The sequence below is a fragment of the Setaria italica genome, chromosome II (genome assembly GCF_000263155.2).
Source record: "Setaria italica strain Yugu1 chromosome II, Setaria_italica_v2.0, whole genome shotgun sequence".
Classification (NCBI taxonomy): Eukaryota; Viridiplantae; Streptophyta; class Magnoliopsida; order Poales; family Poaceae; genus Setaria; species Setaria italica.
In genome coordinates this window covers 25,083,052-25,100,160 of record NC_028451.1, presented here as the reverse complement: position 1 = coordinate 25,100,160, position 17,109 = coordinate 25,083,052, and the positions used below count along the sequence as shown (strand labels likewise).

Below are 17,109 nucleotides of genomic sequence, written 5' to 3'. Positions count from 1 at the left end.
CCCATGCTCTCTCCTCCCTCTGATCATGCTTGCCCGTATCCCTGACTCACCAAGCTGGAGGTGGGAACGCGGCGCGCGGGCATCTTTCTTTCGTGCACACCTTGCTCCTTGTACAAAGCCCAGAAGGCTGCCAGAGGGTAGCGTTTACACCTCCAGCTTGGTGAGTCTGGGACAACAGCAAGCAAGATCAGAGGGAGGAGAGAGATGAGCAGAGTGGAGTGAGAAAGAGATTATGGTGGTGTAGGCAGCTGAGTGGGAAGGGGAGGAGCGAGAGAGGGAGCAATGGTGGGGGGATGCGCCGGCGGCGACGGCGCCGCCGAGGGGACGCTCGCGCGGTGGCGAAGGGCGGCGGCCAAGCGGATCGGCCTCTCCTGCGCCTCGTTCTTCTCCTACGCCACCGCTCCCTCCCCGCCTTCTTCCAAAACTGTATGCGCTATTCTCTTTCTCCATTTCCTATCCTCTTGCTTCCGAGGATTTAAGGGCTTTGAAGGCAGCTGTTTCTAGGAGGAAAAAGGGTCCAAGAAATCGCTCATTTTTGCTGCATTGTTCACAATCTCATCAGACTTGCTCTGTTTTCGTGGTTCCCGTTGTTTTATCTTCAAGAAAACAAGATTCTATGTCTATTTGTGCAAGTTCCTAGTTAAATGCAGTTGTATTTAAAAGAAAATTCAGGGCTCCATTTTATTGGATGGAGTTAATTTTGATTTTCCACCCGCAAAATCAATGCATCTGCCTCCTGTCCTATTCTGGCTTCTAGTTTCTTGCTCATTTTCCTCTGTCCCTTTCAGCCCTTTCTCAACTGCATTTTGTTTTTTTGCACCCCGTCATTTTTAGGTGTAGTTGTTGCGGCGTTCTTCCATCGAAAGCAGAAGTTCTTCTGCCTCTTGCCTCTTTTAGATTTCATCCCATCCAACAGAAAGAGTGCTCCAAATGCCTTCCTGGTTGGTTTTGGTGTTTTCTTTACTGTAAAGAAAATGCAAATAGTGACTGGATTTGGATTTTAACAAGCTCAGGCCACTTTGGTTTTTTGGACTTGCACAATCCTTTTGCCTTTATTTTATTCTTAGGGCCCCTTACTAAAATAAAATTACTAGTAGTCGATTGTCAACCTAGCTGGTTTGCAGTTCTTTGTACTATTCATCCATTAAAGGGAATTATTGCTCTGGCTCTCTCATCATCTTATCTTGTACTGGGAGAAATGTTAGGACTAAATTTGAAATTTGATCATCGTCCAACCATACCATGTTTACGGTCATCTTATTTTCGTCAAATTTTGACTCCTGATCCAGCCATCTAAATAAGGTTGAAAAATCTGCATAAGTAGCATTCAGAATCCGTTATCGTTCATGTGAGCGGCCACTCATTGTCTTGGGTACTGTTGATACCTTTTTCCCTTATTTGAGGACCGGAGATTGTTGCAAGTTGCTCTGCATAGGCCACATATTTTTATGAGACCAGTTTGTGTTCCCTAGAAATTTCCCCTTCTTTTCTTTAAAAATGTGCATTCTTTTCTTCCTTTCTTTCGCAACATTCAGTTTCCTTGGGACTGTAGACCAACATGTTATCCAGTAAAAATTGGCTGTTAGCAGTCAGCAGTGCAAATGTTTCAGCACTGTAAGGAATGACCATATGGTGGTTATATGTGTGTCTAGAATTTCATTTTGAACTCACATGTGTCCTTGATATCATTGATACATAAATAGTATGTGAAAGTACACAAATGTAGAACAGGACAACCTGGCCTTTCTTTTTCCCCCCTTGTTTCTCGTATTTATTGTCCAAGCAATCTGAACAGTATCTTGAATGCAGCTGCATTGCAGCGTACATGTGTATCCTACTCCATAACACCTTGTGGGTTGTGATATATGCAGATCTCATGCTCGGCACTGAATGCGCCTGCAGACGGCAGTGATGGAGAGCAGCAAAAGATGGAGGAACCCACCAGCACCAGAGTGGCTGACAAGGTACCAGCTATATGTCCACTTGCATCCCCTTTTTCTTTTTTCCCAAAATGTACGATTTTTTATTTGGACCACAAAACTGTTCTTTTGGCAATCTCAATAATGGAACTTTTTAATTAAAAAAAATCTTTTCTCTAACTAATGAAGTAGTGAAGAGATCAGGATCATGCTTTCCTGAGAATGATGAAGATAGCAAGAGACAAGCTAATGGTTTATATAACAAGAGACAAACTGATTAGTTGTGGCAGCTGTGACAAACTAAAAGGCAAATTGGTGGTAAGTGGTGTTTAGAATATCTCAACGTTGTGAGCTTCACTCTAAGCCAGGGGCGGAGCCACCCTATCGGCGGGGTGGGGCGGCCGCCCCAGCTACCGTCATTCACGTCTCACAACCCTCCTTTCTCCATTGGCCACGAGCTGGGCATCTCGGGCACCATGGCTTGCAGACGAGAAAGAGCAAGCTGCTTGCGTGAGAAGAAGACGACCCTCCGGCCGCGCCTGATGTTGTTCTAAGGGAAACACAAACACCGAAGCATTGCTTTTTGAAGCCTCTCTATCTACCTGTATCTGCATTCTGCACCGGCCGGGGGCTAGCTGATATTTTGCACGCCGTGTAGCAGGAATGCATGATATTCGAGGCATATCATCCTTTTTTTTTTGAGAATGCATATCATCCTTTTATTATCACTCGTCAATTGATCTCTACACGATCTACAGGTTTCAATTTTTTTTGTATGTTGTAATGTATGGTGCAATTACTACAAATTTTTCCTTCAAATTTGAGGTAACATATTAAAATTTCACTTGTGTTACTCATCTATTTTTTTCTATATTACCAGCGATTGCATAAGTGCTGTGTGAATTGGTGCATATGCTATCTGATTTAGTTTCTCACTAGAAGCCGCCCCACCTATACTTTTTTTCTGGCTCCGCCACTGCTCTAAGCCCCCCTCTAGAATGCTCAGGAGTGAAGTTTGTTGTCTCCAGTCTCCAAGACAAGCTATTTTTTGAAAGGAAATAACCTTTGAGGTGATTATGTTGAGGATTAAGGCTGACAAAACATACAAAATATGGTAACAATCTTTCAATTATTAATGATCGAGGCATCTGTAGTTTCTATCTTCATTCTCTGGCTCTGTTTTATGGTTTGAAAGGATGACAGTTGCAATTCACAGGTATATAAAAAGGCTGCATACATTCATTTAGTGCACATAAGTCTTATGATCATCCACATTACATCTAATAGTAATAGTGGCTCATATAATTGTGTTTGCCTTTAAAGTTTCAAAAATTTGGTAATATGGTGTCGTGGTACTTTTTAGCTACTCTTTTATGTTGTCTCACATATGTGATGATGCTTGTCTCCCTAATGGTACATAAAAGTGAGAGCAGTCATTTATGAGCACCTTGTCATGTCAGCCACAGTGATCGGCAGGGGATATCTTGACCAAAAAAACTAGTATCTTTTTTTAATTATTTGAAAAAGCATTATCATTTCAATTTGGTAGACCTTTTGGGATTTAATACTAACATTTTGCGAAACAAATTCTATAATTTAATATAGGAAAGGACATTTATTGATCTATGTTCTTGCAAAGTACATCTCTTCCAATTTTCAAAAAAAAAAAGTACATCCCTTCGCCAGCTTGGTTGTAATGGCATTACGCAATTAATGTTGAAGCTAAAATTTGATCCAAACAAATGCTCCTAGGACAAGATGTGCCTGAGTTAACCAGCGATTTGGATTTTGGCAAAGTTTTTTTTTGTGATGAGCAGTCCTATTTATTTCAACATATGCCAGCTTGCAATGAACGGTACAATTGCCCTATATTGCCCTGTCAGCATCTCCATCAATGTAATTAGTCATCTCGGATGAGTGTTCAGGGCTGGTTAGTTTTGGAGGTTATGGAAGTAGGCCATAGAGCTAAATGATGCATTAAATGAAGTGCGCACAATCAAGTGACTTGCTCTAGAATGAGAATTTTATTATTTTAGATTAATCCTAAGTTTTTGCACTTATTTATTTGTGGTCTTTCATGGACATGCGGTTTACTTTCTAATTATTGTCATGTGTATTCTGATCACAATTGCAATATGCTGTGCTTTTAATTTCAGAATCTATGTGCAATTTGTTTGGAGCTCCTCAGCACCAGCAGCAGTGATGTTGACAATGTTGAGAGGCCAGCAATCTTCACAGCTCAATGCTCCCACTCTTTCCACTTCCTATGCATCGCCTCCAACATCCGGCATGGCAATATCACCTGCCCTATCTGCCGTGCACAATGGTCTGAGCTGCCACGTGACCTGAAGATTCCACCATTGCTGCACAACCAGTCGGATCCAATCCTTCGCATCCTTGATGACAACATCGCATCATCCCGTGTTAACAGAAGGTCCTCCATTCGTGCTGCCCGCTACAATGATGATGACCCGGTTGAGCCTTACACTTCGACTGAGCATGTGGACCCATGTCTTCGCTTTGCCCTTATCCCAGCTCCAGTGGCAGCTCATCATCATGTCCTCGGGCATTATCCCTGCGGACGTATGTTGCCACTTCGACAGCACTGCCAATACAGCAGCTCCTCCATGCTTTCACCACCACAGATAGCTTCACCAAGCGGGCAAAGGCGTGCTTACCTCTCTGTCAGTCTTGCTCCGCAGCCAGCCATGGACTTGGTCCTGGTTGCCAGTCCTAATGGACCACATCTAAGGCTCTTGAAGCAGGCAATGGCACTTGTTGTCTTCTCCATGAGGGCAATCGACCGGTTAGCCATTGTCACAAATGCTACCACCGCAACCCGTGCCTTCCCCTTGCGTCGGATGACATCGCATGGAAAAAGAATAGCATTGCAGGTCATTGAACACCTCTGTTGTGTTGGCGGAACTGATCCTGTAGGTGCTATACATAAAGGCCTGAAGATATTGGAGGACAGGGCACATCAGAATCCAAGCAACTGCATCCTTCACTTATCTGACCATCCAGTCCGCAGCTGTGTTGGGGTGGACATGAACCATTCCAACATCCCAGTTCACCAGTTTCATGTTGGGCACGGTTTTGGGGTGCAGAGTGGCTTTATCATGCATGAGTTTGAGGAACTCCTAGCGCGGTTGCTTGGCGGTGTGATAGGTGACACCCAGCTGAGGATAGGGGAGCATGGGGGAATGGTGAGGCTAGGTGAGCTGAGAGGTGGTGAAGAGCGAAGGATCCCGCTCGACCTTGTGGCAGACTGTGGCTTCATACTGGTCGGTTACAGTTACCTGGAGGGTGGAAGAGAGGAGCAGCTGAGGACAGGTGAAACAGCCGTTGGTTTCGAAGAGAAAGGCGACAGCCGGTACTGTGGAGTGAGGGAGATGGGACTGAGCATCGGTGGCGAGAGGAGGAGCTGCAGTGCAGAGAGGCGGGATTACCATGACCCTTTCATGGCGCGGAGATGGGCGAAGCATTTCAATGTGTACAGGGCCTGAGTAAAAGAGCTTGGTGATCAGCTGCGAAATATGATTCTTGTTGGTTTCTTTTTTTGAATTCCTGCAAGCATCTGTGGGTGGTGTCTGCTTTTGTATTCTTTTTGTTGTGGATCTGAATCCCTGTAAGATGGTCTTGTCTCCGTGAAATGTGTGCAGAGTTTTTTCTGTTGACACATTCTGTTTGTATGAATCAGAATGTGAAACAGACCATACTGAAAATGGAAAATGGTAGTTTTTTTGAGTGATTTTGATAATTATGAATGTGAGGAAGTTGGAAGTGTTGTTCTTCAGAAGCACTGCCATTGTATTTGCATTATTTAATTAGCATGTGTTCTCTCTTCATTTGTGTTTGTTAAAAAGTCAAATTCCAGCAAATACTACTTGAAACAACCATCAAGTCAGGTTGCGTTGTAAAATTTCTATGAATTATTTGCCACAACGTTTTACCCATGCCACTCAGTTACAGCTTACACTTTGATCCTTGCAAGTTAAAATAAACAAGAATCTCGTTTTGTTTTTATTTCCTTGTTCTTTAACGGTTATGATATCATGTTTGGGTAAACTGGGTACAAAGATAAGTGCCTTCTTCATTTCAATTCGAAGGACCCAGCAAACAGGAAGCTAATCAAGGTGGACTTTAACATAACACGACCAGCTCAACCAACATCACATTGACAGATGAAGTTTATCTCCTGTTGAGACTGCAATATTTACATGTTGAGAGGGCTTCCTTGAATTTTTCCCTCTTTGGTTAACACCTTTGCATAATTTTATTTTATTATCACCAAAATACATTTCAGTTGGATTCTCATAAGATGCAATCGGTGAACAGGGTATCTTATTTACCTACTTCCAAGAATAATATGTACTCCCTCATTTTCTTTGTGGAGTATTAGCATTTGAAAATGCCTTTAGAAACAAACTTTGACCACTAATTTTTCTTAAAATAAATATATATCAATTGTCACAAAAAACCAATATCATATTAAAGAATGCAACATATAAATATATCGGCACAACTTTTACATACTAATCATGCATACAATTTAACTAATGTTGGTCAACTTGCAAAGATTAGTTTTAAATCCTAAGATGTCCTACATAAAGAAAAGGATGGAGTATGAATGTTATTTAGGCAAAAACAAAATGATAGTCACATACGGTATCCTATGGTACAATGAAGTAATATGTTCAGTTTAAGCTGGCATAACATTAATTAGCATCGAAGTTGCGTTGAACACCAAAAAATGTATCAACGTAAATAGATCCCAAGCAAATCTGCAACAACTACATGATGGAAGTCTAGTCAGCATCAGTTATGTGTTTCAAAGCCAAATATCCGGAAAACACCTGCAAAAAAAGTTTAAATATAAAAGCTTATTAAAAACTTTTGATTGTCACCACAAAAGTCTTATGAACTGAAACATGAGCATATCGGTAATAACATGGTACTAGAAACCCTTGGAACAAGATAATTCTCTACAATAAGACGCCAAACAGATACAGCTGTTATCAGGTGGAGTTTTAACACCTTTGTATCATTTATTTCTGCAGGCCAAACTAGAAGATTGAACTGCAGCAACCATACCTTCATCAGCTTGGTATTTGTTTTTGTCATCTCCTGCATAGGCCAGGAGGTTGTACTTAGGATTCCATTCAACACTGTTCATAGCTGCTTTGCAAGGAATCTGATGAACAGATCGTCCAGTCTCAACATTCGCCTGATGGAAGGAGAAAATGTTAAAGGAACCATACTTCTGGCTACAATTAGTCTTGAATTATAAGTATTTCGCGGAACCACTCACAATATCAATGAAAGGATCTTCACTGGCATATGCAATGAATTCTCCAGTATGATTGAAGCTAACTGTTCTTACTGGCCACCTAAGAAAAAAAAGAAACAAACAAATATTTGTAAGCTCATCAAAACTGAAAATAGATAATAGTAGTTTGCAGTAAAAAAAACTACAGAAGTTGATGCAAGACCGCAAGCCGTAAACCCCACAAAAGTTTCTTCACTCAACACCCCACCCCTAATCCCCAGAAAAATAAAACACCATTTTCATCAAAACAAACAAATATTTGTATGCTCATCAAAACTGAAAATAGATATAGTAGTTTGCAGTAAAAAAAACTACAGAAGTTGATGCAAGACCGCAAGCCATAAACCCCCACAAAAGTTTCTTCACTCAACACCCCCCCCCCCCCCTAATCCCCACAAAAATAAAAAACTATTTTCATTAAAGACCAAGCGAATACAATGCCAAAATACCCCCATTGCCACACTTTTCCACCATTTCTCAGTTTCCATTATCTTGGATAGGCAGGGCCGCTGCTTTCCCACAAAAAATTCTCAGATCCTAACTCAAATATTTATATAAATACAATACTCCATCAAACGAATAATAATGACAACTGAGAAGTCATGCACAGGATTATAAAATCAATCAAAACTACTGCTATGATGCCATGCTATATTGCAAAGGTAAGCTGAAGGAGAACATACTCAAGTTTTGTGAAGGTTCTAATGCATAGCAACTCTTTGACATTCCAAAGACTGACAAGTGAATCTGCACTTCCAACAGCGAAGTACCTAGCATCAGAACAATTTGTAACTGTCATCAGCAAAAGAACTGGGTGCAAAAACTCTGGCAGCTACACAAATGCTTGACGCTTATTTCCATATCCTTGTAGATCAAAACTTGCTAGACATAGTCACTTTATAAGTTAAGTAGTTCAATACCATCACAGAGATGGCTAAACTGGAAAGTAACAACAAATATAAGGCTGCCATACAGGACCTGGGATACCAGATAGTCTTATCTAGCATAGACAAAGAATCTAGGCCCCACTAGCATGCTAATTTGCACCTTCTCTACGTAAATTCTGAAATCATCATTGTACACAGGCCTGGCAATATCCTAGCAAATCAATCAATCACTCCAAGGTTGCTCTTTTATCTAAAGATGAAGCTACAATATACAATTTCAAAAATTAGCAAAAAGTTTATTTTTCATCCCCTAAGTATTTTAAAACTGTGACATTCAGCCCTCATGCTTTAATTGGTGCAAATCGATCCATTAACTAATTATATCGGTGCACTAATCACCCCCACCTCGACTTAACAATGGTTTAGTGCCATCTAATGACAGTTTATGCCACATAATCATCTGATTAATCACTGCTTAGCGATGTAATGAGTCAAAAATATAAAATCCACAAAAATTTCAGTAAATTCTCTAAACTCGCTACCCATAAAATTTTTTAGGGAAAATTAACGGAACCAATTCACACCAAACTGTTATAGCGATGGACTCAACATAAGACATGGCTAGGCGGTGATTAACAAGCTATTGTTAAACGTGGGGATGATAAATGCATCAGTTTAGTTAGTTAAGGGGTTGACTTGCACCAAATGAAACATGAGGGATGAATGCCACACTTTTGCAATACTTAGAGCATCTCCAGCAGTCCCCCAATAAATGTTTCCCAATAACTAGTTAATAGGGATATCCCAATATCACTTTCACCGTTATTAGGAGAGTTGCTTTTGCATTCTCCCAATAATCTCATCCCAATCCAACTACCGTATTGGGAGAGTCACAACTCCTCCTTTATTTAGGGAGAGTTGGGATGAATTATTGGGTTGTCCCAATAATTATTGGGAAAAAGGGAAAGGTAAATGGAGACTGTTGGAGCACTATTTTCTTATCAACCCTCCCAATACGGTAGTTGGATTGGGGAAAGGGAGACCGTTGGAGATGCTCTTAAGGGATGAAAAATACAGTTTTTCCCAAAAATTATTAGGAAAAGGTCCATTTACTCCCCGCTTTGTCCGCTTAACCCCCTGGACAAAATTTAGGCTCACTTTACTCTCCTGAACTATTTCATGTGGTCCAATCTACCCCCTAATTAGATTTCTCTTTTTTGTTTCTCCGTGTATGAGCTGAATTTTGAGTTCAAATTTTGCGAGCAGATACAAAACATGATGCCTTATGTTAAAAAACTATACTAAGAATTTTTCATGGTTATTTTCATAGGTTAGGAATATTCAATACGAAATTGATCTTAGATATACAAAAATGTACAAAAAGTAATCATGAAAAATTGCTAATGTATTTTTCTAACGTAGAGCATCGTGTTATAATCCAATTGGCAAAATCTGAAATTAAAACTCGACTTGTACGTGACGAAACAAAAAAGAGAAATCTAATTCGGGGGTAGATTGTGAAATAGTTCGGGGGAGTAAAGTGATCCTAAATTTTGCTTAGGGGGTTAAGTGGACAAAGTAAATAGGTGAGGGGAGTAAAACGGACTGTTTCCAAATTATTATATTAATAGCCAGATTATAAGTTGAATAGATTAGAGACATGTGGTAGGCATATCACGTGGATAGTAAGAAATAAATGAAGATCCTCGAAAAAAAAATACCTATCAAGGGGATCCATTGCAATGCAATAACACCCTGCTGTATGAGCATTCAATTTGCAGGGCTTCAAAAACTCAAGATCCTTAACCACCTCAATGTGTCCTGCATGAACAACAAACCATTTGGAAACATCAACATCAACTGATATGATTTAGTAGCACATGAAATCTGCCAATATGTAACTAAACAGTTTTATTTATTCAGTATTAATGTGATCTTACTGATGCAGAGTTAAGGAAAAAGCAGCTTAGTATCCTACCTAGCCCAGTAGTGATGAAGAATAGATCTCCAGCTTTATTCCATGCAATCTCATTCACCTTGAGGAAAGCAATGTAATTTAGAAATGTTAAATGACTAAAGCAACAATTTATCCATGGTAACACATTGCAAAATAAACAAATTGTGAATTGCATGAGATCGAAAAAACAAAGCTCCAAAAGGTACATAAATCAGTAATGTATAAATTAAACAAACTATGTAAATTCCACTTTTGATAAAATTCATACAGTGGTACTCATTTAAATATTCATATATCAAATTGTCTGTCTCAGATAAGCGCACATGCTCAGGCTGCTCAGTTTGTAACTTTGTATCTTCTGACAAGTATGTGTGCATGCTCATCCAAAAAGAACAGTTCGATCAAACAAAGAATTGATAGAAAATGTTTCACATATTCAAACTTCAAGTAAAATTTACCTCGTAATTAGCCTTGTGTTTTTTAACAACTTTTAATGACCGAACATCCAAAATCGTCAGTTCATCCTCCTACACATTACAACAGCTGTTACAATAGACATATAATTTGATAATAAAACTAGAAATTTGTAAACACATAAGAGTGAACAATCTTCCTAAAACAATGTGTGATTTTCACAAGTATCTTAAATCATTCACATTCTCAGGAAACTTATGAATATCCATAAAAAGCAAAACATGTCATGATTACATCTAATTGCAGGATTAAAATGCATACATGTATTTCTTCAGGTGCATAGTTCCATTTTATATTGCAATGGCACTGGTGCAGGATTCAGCATCACAAAATGCAGCACTTGCAGAAACAGAAAAAAATTGCAATACAGCAACATTTTGTATTAAAACTCAAAAAAAAAGTGACAATAGAACAACCCATCTTTTGTTATAGCATAAGCAGATTAATTTAATTCAGTTTTCTTATAAAATGTGTGCCAATACTGGCGTTACGAGAAAGAATTAGGCAACATGTGAACCTTGTTTCCAACAGCTATCTGAGTACCATCATGTTTATATGTGATGTTGATGTTTTCTCCACTCAGTTCAATAACTTGACATTTTCCACCTGAAAAAAAACACAAAGAAGTGCGAGGAAAGCAGGATCAGAACATCATAATATGAATGACAGGTAAACATCCACCACAACGAAACCATCATAACAAGGGAACAGAAAGTACAATGTATCATCCTAAGCCAGATATCAAGTAACACAATGCATTAAATTTACTACATAGCTTTCGCATAAATTTTTTACATAAGAGATTTTCCCACATCATGTTTATTGTGGACAATAGGAAAGAACAAATTCAAAAATAGATTTCACCGCTTTAAGATAGTAATGCAATGCATTAGCAGTGCTGAACAAAACTGTGCATTCTAGCACCATCAAGGATGAAGTGAACTGCTTACTTCGAGCATCCCAAAGACGAATAGACTTGTCAGCAGCTGCAGTAGCAACTGTATCAGGATGATTTGGATCCCAGCATAGCTGATCTACACTATCTGTGTGGCCTTTCAGTTCAATATCTTTAACCTTCGACTGTGCAATAAAATTCATTGATTCAGCACAGATAGCAGTTAGGAAATTTTGATGGTATAGAAACTTAAGATGAAATTCCACTCCGTTGTACAAATAAAGAAAAGTAAGTCATTCTTAAGAATGATGATAAAATTTATGCAGTTCTCAAATTTTAAAACATAGCATTGTAAAAGGTAGTAGCATTCACCCCTCTTGGGCATATTACACCATAAATCGACATGAATATGTGAATAGAGAATCTTCATGCTACCATTTCTTAAGGTTAAGGTCAAAACTTTCTGTCGGTTTGATGAGATGGGAAATATCAGAATAATGCAAATCTTTTAAATTTATCAATATGACTCATAATAAAAAGAGGGACACTGGACAGTATGGCAACAAAAAGGGGTACCCCCATTCTGTAAAAAAAAAAAATTGGTGGTGATGAAAGGTTACATGGCCATGAGGATCAATGCTCCAAACACGTGCAGTATGATCAATCGATCCTGAAGCAAGCTTTGTGCCTAGGCAGTTCCATGCTACAGAGTGCACCTAGTAACAAAATACCAGAATATTAAATATTCACACTGATAAGATTACCAATGAAATGCAGAACAAAGAGCAAGAAAAGAAAAACCACAAATACAGCTAAACTTTGTAGTGTCAAGTACTAGGGTAGAGTTTTTCTTTGAAGATCATTATGGGGACGATTTAGCAATACAATCAACAGAATGCAAGAAACAAACCAAGAAATCCTATTGCAGAATGTTTTTCTTGTGAAGGGAAAAGCTATCCCTTCCTAGTTTTCCTCATTGAAGCTTTGGAAAGCTAGACAAGCACAAGAAATGAACATTTGAGCAACTCCTGCTCCTTTACTGCAACAGAGTTCAACCAAAAGAGAGGGAATAACAAATATTACAGCCAAACTCCTTCGCAAGCACGTTTGGCTGCAGCAAACATCTTAATTTTTATTCAGCAAGCCCTAACATTATAACTCGAGTTTCTAAGTAGAAGGGCGAGCCTAATTTCCGCTCAAATATCGTCACACCTTCTTCATTATGTCCAAGGATAAGAGAAACAATACGCCGCACAAACCGAAACCCGGATAGAGCCACCATGATCCCACTTAGATCCTTACTAGAAATCAAACTGGAGGACCCAAGGATTGCAAATTTCGCATCTTTGTTCCTCATTATGCTTGGCTTTAGGGCCTCACCCTACGAACTGGAACCGGAAGATGCAAAAGGTTGGAACTTGGATTCCTTTCTTCTTGCGAGATTTTGGGTTTTAGGGGCTCACGAAGAAATTCCGATGGCTTCTCTTTTTCGCTATATTGTGAGGGCGTGGAGAGGGCTTACCTTCTTCTTGTGGCCGTAGTATTCCCTCGAAACGAGGTCCTTCAGGTTCGCCCCGGGGGTCGAGACGCCGCCGGCGGCGGCGGCGGCGCCACCGCTGCCCTTCCGCTCCTCTTCTTTGCCCTCCATCCTCCCTCTCTCTCTCCCTCTCTCTCTCCCCGTCAGTCCGTCTTGCTTGTTCTCGGGTAGGCGATCCTGGTGGATTTGATCTGGGCCTGATGGGCTGGGCTACATTGGGACCTTGGGCAACTTTAAGCAGAGCCGCCTGCACGGACTGGACGTAAGGATGGAATGGGATGGGATGGGTGGACGAAAACCTATATATCCTTCTCTATTTATCTTGTTCTGTGTCCGAAGGTGCGGAGGGTTGGAGCAGGTAATTCGTGTTGTAATAGATAGATATCTCAAATCAAATGAGGAGAGCAAGTCAACCATACAACTTATATGAGGTGGGAGAGTATTACAATAAATAAAAAATTGTTGCTGATTTTTTTCTAAATGGGTAGCACTTTGTGTGTGTGTGGATATACTGTACTTGCAATTCTGGTTGCATTGATTCCAACTCTTGGATCAGGGGACAAAGTACCTTTTGTGTATGTTAGGAGGAGTACACGTGGCAGCTTAATGGATCATCAAGAAATGCAAATGAATGTGAATTGAGCGTAGCTTAGATGGTAAGGTTTTTGTGGTGTAACCTTCCCATCAGGATTCGAGTTCTTGAATCACACTTGTGCTCGCTTTTTTTCTAGATTTGATTCAGGATTTAACTGACGCTATTCTTTCAGTTGCAGGCTAGAGACAACACACACGAAGATGGCAGGCAGATCAAAAAATACTTGCCGCGATGGATCGGCATATGGATCAGCATCTCCAAGTTCGGCTTAGTTTTTCGGAGGTGCTAATAGGGCTATGGTTGCGTGCATGTATTTATAAGATTGAGTGTGCGTGCATTTGTGAGTGTCGGCATATGTACTGTTGATGTATAGAATTGATCGCATCTACCATCTCTCATATCTCGTTAGGGAGTAAACTGAACCATCTTAATAGATGGAAGGGGAAGGTTGAGCTCAGATAAGAAAAGTTTAGGATGCTATGCGGACAAAAGGGATAAATAGATTTTAGTACTACATATACAAGTTTGAGCTCATAATTGTCTTTGCCCTTGTTTTAGAAATCCTATAGAGGACTAGAGGAGCTCCCCTCCTAATCTAAATAAAAAATTCAAATGAGATTACACGATCATGAACTCAATAAAGGGAAATCTAATGTTCCAATCAGTTTCACCGGCGTCCCGTGTACCGGGTTCGAGCGTCCCGATCGAGGAACGGGTTCACGCTGGGACGCTCCTTGGGTCGAGGTCTGGTACGCTTATGGGGACGTCGATCCGTTGGATGCCGGGACATCGAGAAGCATGCGTGCTGTAGCCTGCTGATCCGATCTGAGATGACGCGAGCAGCGACCGTTATTCTCTGTTGGGTTGTCTACACTTTTATTGGGCTGCTGTTTTTAATTTTAATTATAGCCCATGCGTACTAATCATGGTACGAGTAATACGGTATGACCAACAACGAGCTATAGCTTCTTTCTTTCGTGCTTTCCTTTCTCAACACTAGTGGAGGTACCCGTGCGAGTGCGACACGCACGGATTTTAAAAATATATAATAAAAATAAACTTATTATTTATGATATTAAATACGTATAATATACAAATAAATCTATTATATAAAAGATGTCCCAAACAAACTACAGCATCTTTGGATCACACGGGTTTAATAATTCTAAAGAAATGAACTATTTTGAATAGTAAGTAGAATCCTTACATTGCCAATACCATCACATATGGTTTGAAATGAGAATTCTAAAGTAAAAACACTTGAGTATGCTAGATGTACAATTCCTTTTGAGCAGACGACCGTAAGAAGCTAGAATATACAAAGTTCTGATGACCACAAATCACCTTTCAGATAACTTAAATGTACATTATTATAACATGTAAGTTGATGTAACATGAGCAAATCAGCAAACAGCAAAGGCATAATCAGTGCGTACAAAACCAAAATGGCACTTACGAGCCACATTATGTAGTCCCTTGATTTCTGGCCCAGGTTTAGCAATTTAGCATATGCATCTATGAATCCTGATATACAGATATACGGTCAGTATTGGCATATGAATCATGATGAACATTGGAAAGTCTTTTATATCTATACCAGGAAACGCTCCCAGAAGTCCGAGAATAGTGGCCTGTCATTTGTCAACAGCCATCAAGCTTTCCTTCGTAGCTGCATCTACACTGACATACAGCTGCAAATGTATTGATATTGTCAGCGTCCTTTAGAAGTTGTTGAATTTTCAAATAACTCTATATCAATTGTGGCTCACTGCCTCTCGTATCAAATACCATGCGTCAAAGAAAAAATAAGATTAAATTCTTAGTATGTATGGGATAAAAGTAGTTTCACAATCAATAAAATAAAGTAATACCTACTCAGACAGTAAAAACATTAAAAAGAGCTTCACTGTCTAGAATAAAGGTAGCATGTCTTGTAACCTAGGTTTCACTAAATTTTTTAAGCAACCAGAAAAGACCTCCCATCGCTGGTTGACAAACACGTGCACTGCCTACATGAGCGATATTCACTCAGAAACCTAGGTAGGGGCTCGTTTAACTACATCAAATTCCTATGAAACATTCCCCTGAAAATAAAACACACAATAATGAATTGCCATGACCAAATTGAGGATATGAGGTAGTCAATCATATTAAACTTGAGAAGCAGCAAGAGTAGCTTAAGTGAAGTAATGTAAAAAGTCAGTGCTGCACCAGGTACAAGGAAATATACCTCCAGGGACAGCACCTCCTTTTCCAGCTTTTCTTTAACCTTCGTAACACACTCCCTGCAAACAACAACATGATAATTCAGAAAACAATATATTTTACTCCCAGTGCATGATGTGCTTGTGCCCCTCCTCTCACAAACTCGTGTAGTATAAATTTACTGGCTGTGTGGCGTGAGGCCGACCCTGCAGGATGCATAGTAGTACAAGGATCGTACCTGTGAACCATGAATATTAGCACAAACAATGTTCTTGCAGTTTTTGAAGGCATTCTCTATTTGTGAAGCTTCCTGCTCAGCATATTTTCGATTATGAAGTCCCCTCTTATCTGCTCAGCTTGACTAAAATTTTTTAAAAAGATTTTGTCAACCAATCTGTTAGCATAAAATAAGTATGTCATGTTCTTCTGAAAAGGAACATACACACAATTGACTCAGGTTTTTAACTTCTTGGACCCAGACCATGAACATTTGTAGCTGTAAAGACGATTGTAGGGAAAACATCATGAAATTGAACTATCATTCTACTGATTTACTGACCACAAAACCCATGGAAACCAAAGTAAATACCTAAAAAAATGGCAGATGGTGATTGCAAACCTTATAAGCTCCAAATCTTCAGTTTGCTATTGCATCACTTCTTTCCAGAACATGCATCACAGCTAGAACATCCTTCACATGAAAAAATAAGAAACGATAAGGACCAAAAAAGATTAAATTTCAAATGAAAAAAACGAACAAATGATAAATGTGAGAGTCTGACAGATTCATACCCAAGACTAAATTACCAAACACATGGGAGCGTTCAGCTCAGTAGCAATTTTGACTTCAGCCTGTCGATTTAAAAATCCAAAATGGAATATACTCATCCAATGGGTGTGGAGGACGTTAAGGGGGTGTTTGATCCCCGGACTAAACTTTAGTCTTTGTCACATCGAATGTTTAGATACTAATTAGGAGTATTAAACGTAGACTATTTACAAAATCCATTGCACAGACGAGATGAAAATATTAAGCCTAATTAGTTCATGATTTGACAATGTGCTGCTACAATAACCATTTGCTAATGATGGATTAATTAGGCTTAATAGATTCGTCTCACCGTTTAGCCTCCATCTGTGTAATTAGTTTTATAATTAACTCATATTTAGTCCTTCTAATTAGCCTCCGAATATTCGATGTGACACGGACTAAACTCTAGCTTCAGGATCCAAACGCCCCCTAAGTACTCAAGTTTGTTCTGGCGCAGCTAATTGCTTCTTGCAATTTAACATCAACAAAACCTGCTACAC

At 39.6% G+C, this 17,109-nt stretch overlaps 2 protein-coding genes across 2 annotated transcripts; one reads left to right on the top strand and one right to left on the bottom strand.

Annotated features, from left to right (window-relative positions):
• The first annotated feature begins 83 nt into the window (after positions 1-83).
• LOC101756416 lies at positions 84-5,718 on the top strand. The gene is made up of 3 exons (XM_004956453.2): positions 84-426; positions 1,872-1,964; positions 4,076-5,718. Exons 1-3 carry the CDS (start codon positions 283-285, stop codon positions 5,423-5,425), a joined length of 1,587 nt encoding a protein of 528 aa, XP_004956510.1. The 5' UTR covers positions 84-282; the 3' UTR covers positions 5,426-5,718.
• A 687-nt stretch (positions 5,719-6,405) lies between these two features.
• On the bottom strand, positions 6,406-13,188 carry LOC101755743 (THO complex subunit 3). Its single transcript, XM_004956451.2, has 11 exons — positions 12,984-13,188; positions 12,082-12,177; positions 11,517-11,646; positions 11,084-11,172; positions 10,551-10,619; positions 10,114-10,171; positions 9,857-9,956; positions 7,932-8,018; positions 7,231-7,309; positions 7,014-7,146; positions 6,406-6,775 (listed from the first exon to the last, which is right to left on the bottom strand). The coding sequence occupies exons 1-11, from the start codon at positions 13,107-13,109 to the stop codon at positions 6,738-6,740; spliced, it is 1,005 nt and encodes a 334-aa protein (XP_004956508.1). The 5' UTR covers positions 13,110-13,188; the 3' UTR covers positions 6,406-6,737.
• Between the last annotated feature and the right edge of the window lie 3,921 nt (positions 13,189-17,109).

What these genes read in the sequence shown, in the direction of transcription:
- LOC101756416 (XM_004956453.2), top strand. Translation starts at nt 283, where the DNA reads ATGGTGGGGGGATGCGCCGGCGGCGACGGCGCCGCCGAGGGGACGCTC. An exon ending in CCCCGCCTTCTTCCAAAACT is followed by an intron (nt 427 to 1,871) that starts GTATGCGCTATT and finishes TGATATATGCAG; the next exon opens with ATCTCATGCTCGGCACTGAA. An exon ending in GCACCAGAGTGGCTGACAAG is followed by an intron (nt 1,965 to 4,075) that starts GTACCAGCTATA and finishes TTTTAATTTCAG; the next exon opens with AATCTATGTGCAATTTGTTT.
- LOC101755743 (XM_004956451.2), bottom strand. Translation starts at nt 13,109, where the DNA reads ATGGAGGGCAAAGAAGAGGAGCGGAAGGGCAGCGGTGGCGCCGCCGCC. An exon ending in TCGTCTTTGGGATGCTCGAA is followed by an intron (nt 11,173 to 11,516) that starts GTAAGCAGTTCA and finishes GTTTTTTTTCAG; the next exon opens with GTGGAAAATGTCAAGTTATT. An exon ending in CTTCATCACTACTGGGCTAG is followed by an intron (nt 9,957 to 10,113) that starts GTAGGATACTAA and finishes TTGTTCATGCAG; the next exon opens with GACACATTGAGGTGGTTAAG.